At 48.1% G+C, this 13398-nt stretch overlaps 1 protein-coding gene across 2 annotated transcripts in view; it reads left to right on the top strand.

Moving 5' to 3' along the window:
- Positions 1-13398, top strand: part of TMOD1 (tropomodulin 1) — an 84344-nt gene that overhangs the window by 28816 nt on the left and 42130 nt on the right. For both annotated transcript variants that reach the window (XM_025888274.2, XM_025888276.2), the window contains exon 3: positions 9409-9565. In XM_025888274.2, the coding sequence (XP_025744059.1) occupies positions 9409-9565 (157 nt within the window). The remainder of the gene's footprint in view (positions 1-9408; positions 9566-13398) is intronic.

Below are 13398 nucleotides of genomic sequence, written 5' to 3'. Positions count from 1 at the left end.
TCAAGTCCAGAAGTGCGCCGTTTAGAGGTGGTACGGAGCTCAGCTCCCCACACTTCCCTGAGTCCCAGGTTCCATCCAGCTCATCTCTGGCCAGCCTGGGGTATAGTCCTCATCCTCATGGTCTGGGCTAGTGGTCCTCATGGCTGCCACGCTGCATCAGACTAGAGGAAAAGGGGAGAAAAAGGAAAAGAGAAAAACCATTACGTAGGCGCCTTTTAAGGAAGATTACTAGAAATCGCCACCGGACACTTATTGACCACAGCTTAGTGACGTGGCTCACCCTCCCTGCAAGGGAGCCTGGGAAAAGTAGTCTTTAATCTGAGAGGCCTTGTGCTCAGCTCTAAGAGTAGAGTGCTGTCAGTACCAACAAAGGGGAGACATGATATCGGGGACCGTTGGGAGGCTGTCACTGTGAGTTTGCCAGTTTGACGGCCTGAGGTCCTGCTCTGCCAAAATCTCCGAGGCAGAGTAAGAAGAATTGGGAGGAAATGAACCAAATCCAGGCCCTTAAAGAAAACATCACAGAAGGTCACCTTGGCCTTCCCTAAAACTCCCATCTGTGAACACTGGCCCCATCCTGGACACCCCCACCCTGGCACCTTTCACGCGTCCCCTCCCCCAAACCTGCTTGGGGCAGCAGTTGGGTGGCCTGACAGATAGCTTGGGGCAGCAGGTGTGATGCTGACCTGAAGGGTGTCGAAGTAACACCGTCCTCCTTGCCCAGCTGGAGCAACAGTGCTGCGTGGGTCAGGACTATTCAGACTACGTTTTCTTAGTGCCCAGCGCTTGGTGCTGAGGAGGCAGAGAAGACGAAGATACATCCCACTCGGTCTCCTCAGGGAGAGAGACAGTATTGACGTGCTCCAAGACAGAAGAGGGTGACATTATATAAGCCCTGGCAGGGTGCCCAGGGGAGTTTGGACAGAGAATTTCCAGATCAATGTGGGGAGCACTGCAAAGGCCAAACAGGGTGCCCAAGGGAAAGACTTTAAAAGACAAATGCAGGGGAGGAGGCGGGAGGGAATGCCAGGCAGAGGGCACAGTCTGCGCACAGGCGGCAACACGAGAGCAGGGTGCGGCTGTGGAATGTGGAGCAGCCTAGAGAGGCTGGGACCTGGAATCCTTGAAGAGAGGAGGAACGTCAGGAGGCTGGAGAAGCTTGGGGTCGAATCATGAGAAGTTCTCTATAGCTGGCTGATGAATTTGGTTGGGACTCTGTAGGTTAGTAGAGGCCCTGAGCATCTGTGAGTGGACTGGGGAGCGGCATGGTCGGACGCTGATGTTGGTGAGGTCCGGCTGGCTGACGGGAGGGGAAAGGAGTAGAGAGGGGGAGGTGCGAGGCAGGGAGGCCAGCCTGGAGGCTGCTCTCGTGCTCCCAGCTGGAGGCACGGCAGCTTGAACGAGGATGGTACTCTCGGGACGGAGACATCTCAGAACCCTGCGACTTCTGACCCACCCAGACTCCTTCCCCCAGCAGGCCATGCCCCCTCATTCTACCACACCCTTGTCTGTGAGGTGCTTTCTATCCCCCCATAACACCCTCCCCTCTGTCCTCCTGCCCTGGCTTTTTCCTGCCTGGGAACACTGGGACCCACTGAGCTCGGGCACCACCTCCTCCAGGAAGCCGAGAACAATTGCTCCCACTTGGACATGGGTCTCCCCTGTAGCTGTGAGCCCCGGGAAGCAGGATCACACGTTCATTTTCTCAAGATGCCCAGGACCCAGCACAGCAGTGGAACATTCTTCTTGTATGTGAGGCAGAAAAAGAGGATCAGAACCCGGGGAAGGGACGGTTTGGCCCAGCTCATGCCATGAACACCAGAGTGAGATAAAGTGTGCTGTTATGACCGATAGGCCCCACCTCAGCTACTGCACTTGGGCCACAGAAATGCCTTTGGAAGTCGGCTCTAATGCCCTAAAAGAGTTGACGGGGAAGTAGCGACTATTGGGTTTCACTGGTCCTATAGCAAGGTCAGGGCAGCTGAGCCAAAGGCTTGGATCTTTCTAGAGAGAAAGAAAAGAGGGGGAGATGCCCCGAGTGTGTTGGCGTGTCAGTATGATAGAAGGGGGGCACTTAGAGGTTAGGACCCCACTTGGCTCCTCTGTGCCTGAGGCATGAGGGACGCGGCCCCCTTCGCCCCTGCTACACTCTTGGGTTAAGTTCCCCCCCAACATGCGACAAGAAAGCTCTGTTGATGGGGGTGCCTGGGTGGCTCAGTCAGTTAAGTATCTGCCTTTGGCTCAGGTCATGACCCCGGGATCCTGGGATCGAGCCCTGCATCGGGCTCTCTGCTCAGCGGGGAGTCCGCTTCTCCCTCTCCCTCTGTTCTCTCGTGCTCTCTCGCTCTCTCTCTCTCAAATAAATAAATAAAATCTTTAAAAAAAGAAAGAAAGAAAGAAAGCTCTGTTGAAGCCCCACTGAATGATTTCTAGTGGAATCTAGAAGCTGCTGGTCAGGAATGCAGAGGCAGAGTGCTCCGTATCATCTAGGCCCTGCGGGGCTAGAGGGCCTCATTTTATACAAAGGGAAAACAGACCTGTCAGGTAACTGAAAAATAAAAGTCCTCAAGTCCAGTTAGAAAAATGTGGTTTTTTGGCCAAATACCTTGTGAAAGGTAATCATGTGACTGACTGGCCTATAAAACGTTTGGCCTTGCTGATGTGCTGGAATGGGGTGGGGCATCTAGGATAGACTGAGGTCATTTAAAATGGGAGGGGGCGAGAAGTCAGTGGGCATTTGGGGCAGTTCAGCCTCCTGGGTTTCACTCTTACCGCGGGACAGGAACTCCATGCCTTGGGGCCTCAGTTTCTTCATCTGTAAACCAAGACTGCTTTGATAAGGAGGTGAACTCTCGCTTTCTAACACACTTGGAGAGGAAGCCTGGTTCTCACGTGGCACCACATCTGGTTTCCAGGGTCTGTTCCTAGAGGAAGCCTGTCAGGCGGGATGGAACATTTTCTGTGGCTTGGAAGTCAAGAGTGCCGGGCTCTCAGTCCAGTGTCTGACCTCAAGCTAGGCCCTTCCCCTCCCTGACCCTGGGCCGGCTGCTCCCAATATGCAGTAAAGGCATTGTCCTCCACGTCCTTTCCTCTTCTGGGGGGTTGTGTGGGGTTTAGTCACAGCACAGGAATACAGGACTCCTGGAGCTCAGACCATGGCGGGGGGCACCTTTAATATTCCTTTGTCCTTAGACATAGTTGCTTTATTTGAGAAAAGTGATAAAGTTGCTTATTTATTTTGTCGCTGTGAAGAAGCAGATTAGGGTACATTTCATGTATGATTAGCCACCAGCCTGGAAATGGTCATACTGATCCTTGGGCATGCTACTTGTATACAGTGTCGTCTGTATATAAACTCAGGCTTTCTGGCTCGTTCTGTGCCTCAGTTTCCTCAACTGGAAATGAAAGAATCGGTCCAGAGTCTCTCTTAGAGATTTGCAGCCCCTTTAATACATAGTGTGTGTGTGTGTTTGTGTGTGAATGAGTCAGTGTATGTGCCTGTATGTTGTGTATGTGTGCATGTCTGAACAAGCCCACAGTGGTCCTAGCTGAGATGGCTTCTGACGTAGCCCTAACTATCTATAGCAATGATAATTGTGCAGATGCTTGATATTTGGCCTTACTGGCCTCTGTTGGCAGGGTGTTAGAGCTTCTCACAGCCCCATTAAGGATCCGACAAAGTTTCCATCGTCCTTTGGACAAATGGACTTCAGACTGCGGGTATGAAAGTCAAATTAAGATGATAACCTGCCAAGCTGCACATCCGAGTTTTAATTTTAAAAGCATTTAAAAGGAAGTCGCCATTTAAAAACCCACGAGTAGGGAACCACAGGAAAAGCTTGCCTAATTTTTCCCCTACGATTATTTCTAAAAACCTATTAAAAATTCCATGTGTTTTTGTAATTTTTAAAACCACTACATTGAAAACTCATGGATATACCTCTTTCTTCCTCTAGTCCAGAGCCTGATATGGGCGAGACACTTGAGGAGATATTTGTCGAATGAATGAATGAGCATCTTGATTTTCTCTACACTGAATTCTAGTCTGATAGAAACCTGAGATCAGATGTGGCAAAAGGGCAGCCCACAGACCCAGTCTGGCCTGCAGATGTGTTTTCTGTGACCTGAACATTGTTTTTAAAATACTTGGACTTTGTGTCAATGTTTAAAAATCAAGAGCTTTCACATAAAATGAGCAGATCTAATAGCACCACCCATATTCTCATATGGTGATAGTTCTGAGCTGGGCGGTGTAGAGGCATCGGAAGCCCCAGTGCACCACAGTCCCCACCACTCCCAAGCATCTCACACATAAAATTTTAGCCTGAGATCAGAGAGCCGCCCTCATCACAGGAATACATTTCCAAGTGTAAGGCAGGACGTGAAGACATGCTCTGAGTCCTAGGTACCAAGGTTGTCTCCCAAAACAGACCTTACCCCTCACCAACCTGTCTTTGGAGTGAAGATGCACGTGTGGCGTGAGCCTGTCAAGACCTATCCCCCTGATGGAGAGCTGACGTGTGCCCTGGGGGAGCCAGACCAAATCGTCCCTTCGACCTAGCTACAGAGAAGGACTTGCCCAGCAAATTTCCCACGCGCACACTTTAAGATCAGGACAACGAGATAAATTCCTTCAAGGTTCGAGGTCCCAGTGACTGCAGGCATCGTGGAAATATACAACCTTTACCGGCAACGTAGAAGCTAGCAATAGACTGTTGTTTGCTAATCAGTGAAGCAGACCCCCGTTTTGGATCTTGATTAACTCAAAAAGCCAAACAATGCAGTGTTTTCCATACAGGCAGTAATGGACGCTCTGCTCTCATTTTATTCTACTTACCGCATTGACCTCCCCTCTCCCCGGCTCCTCCAAATTAGAGATCTCTTTGTGGGGTCCTGGCCCTGCCTGTTAGCACACTGCCTGGACGCATGAGGTGTTTGTTGACTGAACAAGGAATACAGGAATGAAAGAGACATCTCCACACGTACGTGTTCACCAAATGCTCTCCTGGTCAGAGCCACCAACAAAATGGTTGCGGGAGCTCTTTTCCTCACCAATTGGATAGCCTGTGTCTGAGATTCAGTTTTAGGTTCTAAGAGTCCTGAGAGATCCAAGGCAGTATTTTCTCACCCATTTAACTTCTCCATGACTAAATTTACACAGTGAGGCTCATCACATCATCAAACAGGACACCATTTTAAATTTGGTCAGCATCACTACCAGTCACTGGCATGCGAAGAGCCTTCGGGGACCTGGAGGTCCCTGACCGTTTGGCTACTGCGTTAGCCATCTTTATAATTTTCCCCTAGCTAACATACGCCTTTTTAAAAAGTTTTTATTTATTTATTTGTGAGAGAGAAAGAGAGAGAAAGAGTGCTCGCACAAGCATGGGAGAGGGGCAGAGGGAGAGGCAGGCTGATGCGGGGCTCCATCCCAGGACCCTGGGATCATGACCTGAGCCCAAGGCAGATGCTTAACCAACTGAACCACCCAGGTGCCCCCGACATATGTCATTTTTAAATAACAGCTTTATTTGAGATATAATTCACTTACTGTAAAATTCACCCACTTTAAGTGTACAATGCAGTGGTTTTTTGAGTGTTTTCACAGAGTTGTACAACGCTCGCCACAGGCAACTTTAGAACATTTTCATCACCTAATAGAGAAACCCCTATATCTCTCCAGCCTCCCCAGCTTGAGGCAACCACTCATCTACTTTCTGTCTCTCTAGATCTGACACTTCATATAAATGGATTCCTTTGACTGGCTTCTTCCACTTAGCACGATGTGTTCAAGGTTTCTCCTATGTTGTAGCGTGTATCACTGCTACGTGTCTTTTCGTCATCAAGTAGTGTTCTGTTGTATGGCTATACCAGATTCTGTTTATGCATTCATCATTTGATGGACGTTTGAGTTGTTTCAACTTTTTGTCTGTTCTGAATAATGCTAATGTGCTTACTATTCTCACCAACACTTGTGATTATCTGTCTTTTTTATTATAATCACCCTGGTGGGTGTGAAGTAGTGTCTCATTCCGGGGTTTGATTTGCATTTCCTTGGTGGCTAATGATGTTGAGCATCTTTTCATTTGTGTATTGGCCATTTTTGTCCTCCTTGGAGAAACATCTATTCAGATCATTTGCCCATTTTTAAACTGGGTTACTTGTCTTATATTTTGAATTGTAAGAGATCTTTACATATTCTGAACACTAGACCCTTATCGGATAGATGATCTGCAAAACTTTTCTCTCAAATTGTGGGTTTCACATTCTTGCTAGTCTCCTTTGAGGCATAAACAGTTTTAATTTTGATGAAGTCGCTTTATCCATTTTTTTCTTTTGTTGCTTATTGTTTTAGTAGCATATCCAAGAAACCATTGCCTAATCTAGGGTCACAGAGATTTATGCCTGTTTTCTTCTAAAAGTTTTATAGTCTTAGCTCTTACATGTAGATCTTGGATCCACTTGGAGTTAATTTTTATATATCATGTGAGGTCACGTGTCATTTTTGAAAACAAGTTAAAATGATAAATAACCAGGAGTTTAAGAAATATGCAAATGTCTTTGGTTTTAGTTGAATATCATGTTTTGTTTTATTAAATATACTAATTTATGGGAAAAAAACTTTAACTCCTGAAGAGGCTGATATTCTCAATATTTACTTTAAACATCCAATAAGCTAAGTTAGAAAGGGCTTTGATGTTTTTGTTTCTTAAAAAATCAACTGCTTTCAGTATAGATTTATATAAATGAAACCATACTCTAATATGATGTATAAGTAATATTTTTAAAGTACATTAAAAACATCTTTATTCCCCTATTGTAATGATTTGGGCTTCAATTTAACAGTAGTTCTCAGTTAGGGGCGATTTTGCTCCCCAGGGTACATCTGGCAATGTTTGGAGACATTTTTGCTGGTCACAACGTGGAGGTGAGGTGCTCTTGGCATCCATTAGGCAGAGGACACAGATGCTGGTAAACAGTTGACAATGCCTAGAACAGCCCCCACGACAAGGAATCATCCAGCCCCAAACGTTAATTGTGCCAAGGTTCAGAATCCCTACTTTAGCTAAATCAGTGGCCTCTCTCAGATACATTCCAAAAGAGATGTGAGTTTGCAAACCCTTTTCCCCTCCGCTAAGCCTTGTGGGTTTCTCCCATCACAGAGCCTTTAGGGACCAGCATGTGCCCCAGCACCTTCCTGCCATCAAAACGCTTTACAGTGACAACAATCTATCAGGTCTTCCTTTGTGGGGATCATTGGGAAAACACTTGCTTTCAGTGCTTTCTTCATTTTATATTTGAACGTCTTCATTTTTTGAATTTTGAGACCTATCTGGATAACACATCTCCATTTCAACATACATATTTGGGTAACCCATCTCCTGTTAAAATGTATGTTATCAGATCATAAGTAGTAATTTGTGAGTGCTTGGCAGTGGCCCAAGCACTCTTCCTGCATTATCTAATTTAACTTTCTCAACAAGCCCAAGAGAGCAACCATGCTTATTCACATTTTATAGCCATGGAAACTGAGGCCCGGTGAGATGAGGTGACCCGCCCAAGATTATATAGCTGGAGTCAGCACTACATCAGGCGACAGCGTAAGCTTGTCGGGGGTGGTCAACTGTGAGGTGCACGCATGTCGCAGAGAATCTGGTTTGCTCTCAGTGGGTAATCACAGATGGAGGTGTGCGGGACAGTTAGGTGGTTCTCTTTCTCCCTTGAGTCACCGTGAGTGCCCCGCCACGGGAGAGAAGGGGTGGACAAGCAGCTAGCCACAACAAACCCCATCTCGCCCAGCCCATGCCCATGGAAGCGTGCCTCACCTGTGGGCCTCATCCATCCTGAGTGTCATGGTGGACAGTACCTGAGGACTGCTGCTTCAGGGAAACGGAGGTGTCTGTGGCATCGCTTATGTTCCTGATGCTCACCCCCAAATCAGTCATGACTTAATTTTCTACCTCCTGGCTGACCTCTTGTAATGTGCTCCAACTCCCAAACTTCTTTGCTGCCTCATGGCCCGAGTCCTTTTGCACCCAGGGCTCCAAGGGGAGCAGTGCTGCAGTGGTAAACGGTGGTAAAACATCTTTGAAAAATCATACTGGAATTAAGCAGTGGTAGTGTCCTCCTGAGGTTTCGCTCTCCGTGGCCAGGCCCTCAGCTGTATTCGTGTACCTGATATCATCCCTTCTCAGAGGGGGCTTTCCAAAGGATCCAGACTGTGTGGGTGTGGCCGAAGCTATGCATTTGGATGACACAGGGATTGGAGGTGGGATGGCTCTCTAGGTTAGCCGGTTTGGGGGTGTGGCAAGAAGTGGGGTGAGATTCTGCTCCCCTCTGCCTTCCAGGTATGCTCCACTATATCCCTGAGTGAAAGGGGGTGGGGGGAGAGCAATGATTGGAAGGGAAGACTGCCCTCCTCCCCCGCATCTGAAGAAGGACCCTGGTTTTTGTTCTAGATCTGTCACTGAATGAAACTCCTTGGGCAAATCTTTCCTTGCTCTGGGCCTCAGTTTCCTCTTGAAGGGAAGGTGTGTGCACTAGACAGTCTCTAAGCATCCTTGCAACCATAAACTTCTTTGAATCTCTAAGGCACAGGGGGCTGAGGTAAGGGAAGCCTATGTGATTCAAATCTACCCTGATTCTTGTCTGCTTTAGTAGCAAGCCCACACCTAGAAGCCTAACCATGTTTGAAGAAGGAACACGATGATTGGCTGGTGCTATCTTTCTTGAGACACCCATCTCCAAGGGCGACGTTCAAAATATTTAACACCAGAGTGGCACGCGCATGGCCTGTCAGCAGGGTGGAAAGCAGCCGGGAGGGCCGGCCAGGGCTGCAGCCTGAAAGCACGCCTCACCCACCCCCACAGCTCTGCTGAGCCTTTCCCCGCTTGGATATTGGGTCTGTCACTTCTTGCCTGATTCTGCATTCGGGGCCCTAACTCATGGCCCTTGGGCTTCTTCTCACCCCAGCCACTGTATGCACGATAGCAATAATTATCCTCCTGCATCCAAACACCAACTTAAACATATTCATACTCACAGACGCTCTTGGAGTGTCCCTGTCTGCCAAGCCCTGTGTCGGCTGCCTCCTCACCCCTTTGCCTTCAGAAACATCGAAGGCTTAGAGACTCTAGACAATGAAGACCTGAGTCCTAGCCTAGCTATGCCCCTCATCTGCTATGTGACCTTGGGCAAGTCCCTGCCCCTCCCGGGTGTCAGATGCCTCACGTGTAAATGAGCGACCTGGATTAATTTGATGGGCTCTGAGGTCCCATTGGTCAAAGATGAATTTTGGGAGAAATGCAAGTCTTCAGCAGCTGACCACTCTCTTTCTCTTTCTCTCGTTCCCTCTCTCTCTCTCTCTCTCTCTGTGTGTGTCACCTGGCCCCACAACCTCCACTGTAGAATGCACTGCTGCCTGCAGGCCTGAGGCAGAAGGATCAGACCACCAAGGCGCCCACGGGCCCCTTTAAAAGGGAGGAGCTCTTGGATCACTTGGAAAAGCAAGCAAAGGAGTTTAAAGACCGAGAAGATCTGGTCCCCTACACAGGGGAAAAGCGAGGTACTGAATAATGTTGCTCTTATGAATACGTCACTCCCCGTGCATTGTCGAGTGCCACCTGTATGCCAGGCCCTGTGCTGAGCCGTGTGTGGCTGGGCCTCCTTGCCCTCATGCCTGACCCACCCAGATTCACAAACCCAACACCAAAGGCATCAATGCATGACGTAGATTTAGTGAAGTTTTGGGTAAACTAAGGAAAGTGTGATACGTACCCAAACCAGCAAAACTTTCCCCTAAATCCCCTTTAGCCGGGGTGTCCTGATTATTTTTCATACAACCATAGTCACCTTTGAAAATGAAAGCGGAAACTATTAATCATGACATCAGGACATAGGCCTGCACAAGGCCTGTCCTGTGCAAACTGGGAACAAGATCACCTACCTCTGCCCTCACCGTCCTTGTTCTTTCCCCAGTGTTCCTCTCTCTGGCAGCTGCATCCCCTCCTTCATCTGTCCTTCTAAGACTCTCTGCCCCAGCCTAAGGCAAGCCGTCTAGAAGACTGGGGAACAGAGAGGCACCCCCTGACTGTCCAACCCTTCCAGGACTCCCCCTTGCCTTCCAAACCGTTCTGCTGTCCTCTTGGATTGTGTTCACCCTCACTCACCCCACCGCTGCCCTACAGGCCTCCTTCCGTTCCTCACACATCCCAAGCTCTTTTCTGCCTCAGAACCTTTACACGTATTCCCTCTGCCTAGAATGCTGCTCCTGCTGTCTGGCTCCATGCTGTCTTCACGGCTGGCTCTTCCTCCCCTATAAGAGGCTTAATGGTTAGAAACACAGGCTGGAGCTAGATGTACCCTGGCTGCTGTCCGGACACTACCACTTATAGCTGTGTGAGCTTGAGTACATTTTTCAATCTGCTGTGCCTCTGTTTCGTCCTCTGCGAAATGGGGATGAAGAAGATCATATCAGCAGCCTCATGAGGTTCTGTTGAGGACTGAGTTAAGATACATATAAAACACTTAGCCGGGCACCCGGCCCATAGCAAACGCTCTGTAAGTACCGGCGATTATTATCCGTCTGGTCTCAACTGAGCTGTCTCCTCTTCCAGGGGAGCCTTTCCTGTCCACTCTGTTTAGGCCATGCAGTCCCTTCAGCTCCCCCTGGGTTCTTCGCCATCTCAGGAGCCTGCATGTGTGTCCTTCAGAGCAATTTCCACTTTATCATTTTCTCCTTAGGTATCACTTGTCTCTCCCACTGGCTGTAAGCCCTGTGACGGCAGGGCCTCGGGCTGGGTTTGCTCACACAGCAACCCCAGCACCCAGCACGGGGCCTGGTCTGCAGTAGGGCTCATAGAGAGTTGCTGAATGAATGAGTTAAAATTAAATAAGTCTACAGTGAATCTTGTGGGTTGCTTCCTTACAATATAAGCCCCACAAGTACAAGGACCGCATCTGTCTGGCTCATCATTACATCTACACCTAATAATACATCTACATCTACACACTAGCACATGGTAGGCACCCGAGAAGCATTTGTTGAATGAAAGCATTAATTCTAATCAATTAATATTGTGTAAATGTTTGTTTGCAGTCTCTTCCACTCTCCCCACCCCCAAGATTATAAATGTGATGAGCCCAGGGTCCACATCTGGGGCATTTATCTCTGTATCCCTGTCGTGTGATAATCAAATGAAAAAGCAAGCAGAGGTAGCCTCATGGGGAGGAGGTTGAGCCACCACAAACCCTGGACTCAGAGCTCAGTCCAGATTTTACAGAAGACTGGGAAGGTCAGGGAAGGCCCAGAGGCATTTGGGTTACAGAACATCGGGAGGATTGTGTGGTCTGCGGCACCCCTGGAGGAGGGGCGGAGGAAGGAGGCCTTGACCATAAGGGCCGGGTGTGCCCGGCTGAGAGCGTGGGCACGAGAGGTTTTTAAGCAAGGCACTTGTGTCTCGAGGAGTGATTTCTGTGCAGCAGATAAACACAATAGAATCTCTGGATTTCATGCGGCCTTATTGGGCCTCCCATTGTCCCACCTGCACATTTGAAAAATGGGGACACTGAGAGTCAGGAGCGTACCTGGGTGGACTGCGGGTGAGTCATTGCTGGCGTCCATGGCTCCATATACCCACCACCCTGCGAGGGAAGGAGCTGGAGATTGGGGGTGAGGGGTGGGGAAGGAAATCTGGGCGGTACACAGACCAGTCCTGCTGCCCCTCCATGGCATGCTGGCCTGGCGTGGAGCCAGGAACCGCTCTCCAGACTCCCAGAGCCTGACAGCCTTCATGAAAAACCACGCTGACCCAGGGAGGGTAGCTAGAATTTATTCTGTTTCCATATAGTGACACGCCTAAGAGACTTATCATCATCATCACCACCAGCAGCATCCTCATCATAAAGTATTTAGCTGATGATTGTTGGGGTCTTTACAGTTTGAATAAGTGGGGGGGGGGTCTCAGCAGAGAGTTGGGGAAGGGGACCTTCCGACTGGAACAGGCAGACTCAGGGCCATGGTGTCTAGCCCTCACTGAGCATTTATTTACCCAGTGCCGGGCCTAGAACTAGCCAAGGTTGAGGCGAAACAGCACCCCAGTCTCCGCAAGACCAAACAGAATGAGGTGGAGCCATAAACTGGTACAAAGTCCTGAGGAATCTGGACTTTCATTCACTCTCACCCAAGTGGGGGGATCAGAATAAAGCTTCATGTCGGATATTTTTAATGCAGAATTATATTGAATTCTCCATGCAGAATTAGAGTTGACTACACGTGCTGAGGAGAAAAGTAAAATAAGAGAGATTTAATCAAGATAGAAGTTTAACTTCTTTCGCCTAGCTGCAGGGTTAGGCATTCTGGGCTGGTAGGGCATCTTCCCTGACATTAGCATTCAAGACCCTTTCCAGTTTTTCATTCTGCCTCCCCTGCAATATGTCCTTGTCCTCATGGTCCATCTGGCTGCTGAAGTTCCAGTCATCACATCCACATTCCAATTAATAAGATGAAGGAAGGGAGGAAGTCCAAAGCCCCTCCTGTGTCTTCGAACCACTGCCCTTGCTAGAGACACTTGCTACAGGGGTGTAAGAAACCACAGGTCTGATACATTTATTGAAGGGCCAGCCTACTCATTGCATCCGTCATTTTTACAGCAGATTTTCTTTTTAACCATTTTGTTTTCTTTGCATGTTTTGCCCTTTTCCAGTTTCACCAGCTCCAGGCTCCCCCCCCACCCCCCCCCCCCCGCTTCAGGCAATTCTCAATGAATTGCCAGAGTGAATTTTTTTTTTAATTTGGTAAAATGGTGAAATTCACATAACATAAAATGAACCATTGTAAAGGGAACAATTTAGTGGCATTTAGTGCATCCACAATGTTGTGTAAACCCCACCTCTATATAGATCCAAAACATTTTCATCACTCCAAAATAAAACCCTATGCCCCATAAGCAGTTAGTTCCCAGTCCCTGCTGCCTCCAGCCCCTGGCAACCATCAATCTGTTTCTATGGCTTTACTTAGTCTGGATATTTCCTATGAATTAAATCATACAATATGTGACTTTGTGTGTCTGGCTTCTTTCGCTGAGCATATTGTTTTTGAGACTCACTCATTCCCTTTTATGACTGAACAATATTAAACAATGTTTATCCATTCATCTGCTGGTGAATATTTTGGTTGTTTCCACTTTGTGGCTATTGTGATTAGTGTTACTATGAACATTCCTGTACAGGTATTTGTTTGAGTACCTGTTTTCAAGTCTTTGGGGTTTATAATCCCAGGAGTGGAATTACATAGTAATTCCATGTTTGTGCCATTTTACACAGTCACCAGCAATCAAAAAGATTCCAGTTTCTCCACATCCTTGCCAACATCTGTTATTCTCCATTTTGGTTTTTATT

This window comes from Callorhinus ursinus, unplaced genomic scaffold (genome assembly GCF_003265705.2).
Source record: "Callorhinus ursinus isolate GAN/ISIS: 27379988/994484 unplaced genomic scaffold, GSC_fseal_2.0 scaffold24, whole genome shotgun sequence".
Lineage (NCBI taxonomy): Eukaryota > Metazoa > Chordata > Mammalia > Carnivora > Otariidae > Callorhinus > Callorhinus ursinus.
The sequence above is the reverse complement of the archived record's forward strand: the minus strand, read 5'-3'. Positions and strand labels throughout refer to the sequence as shown.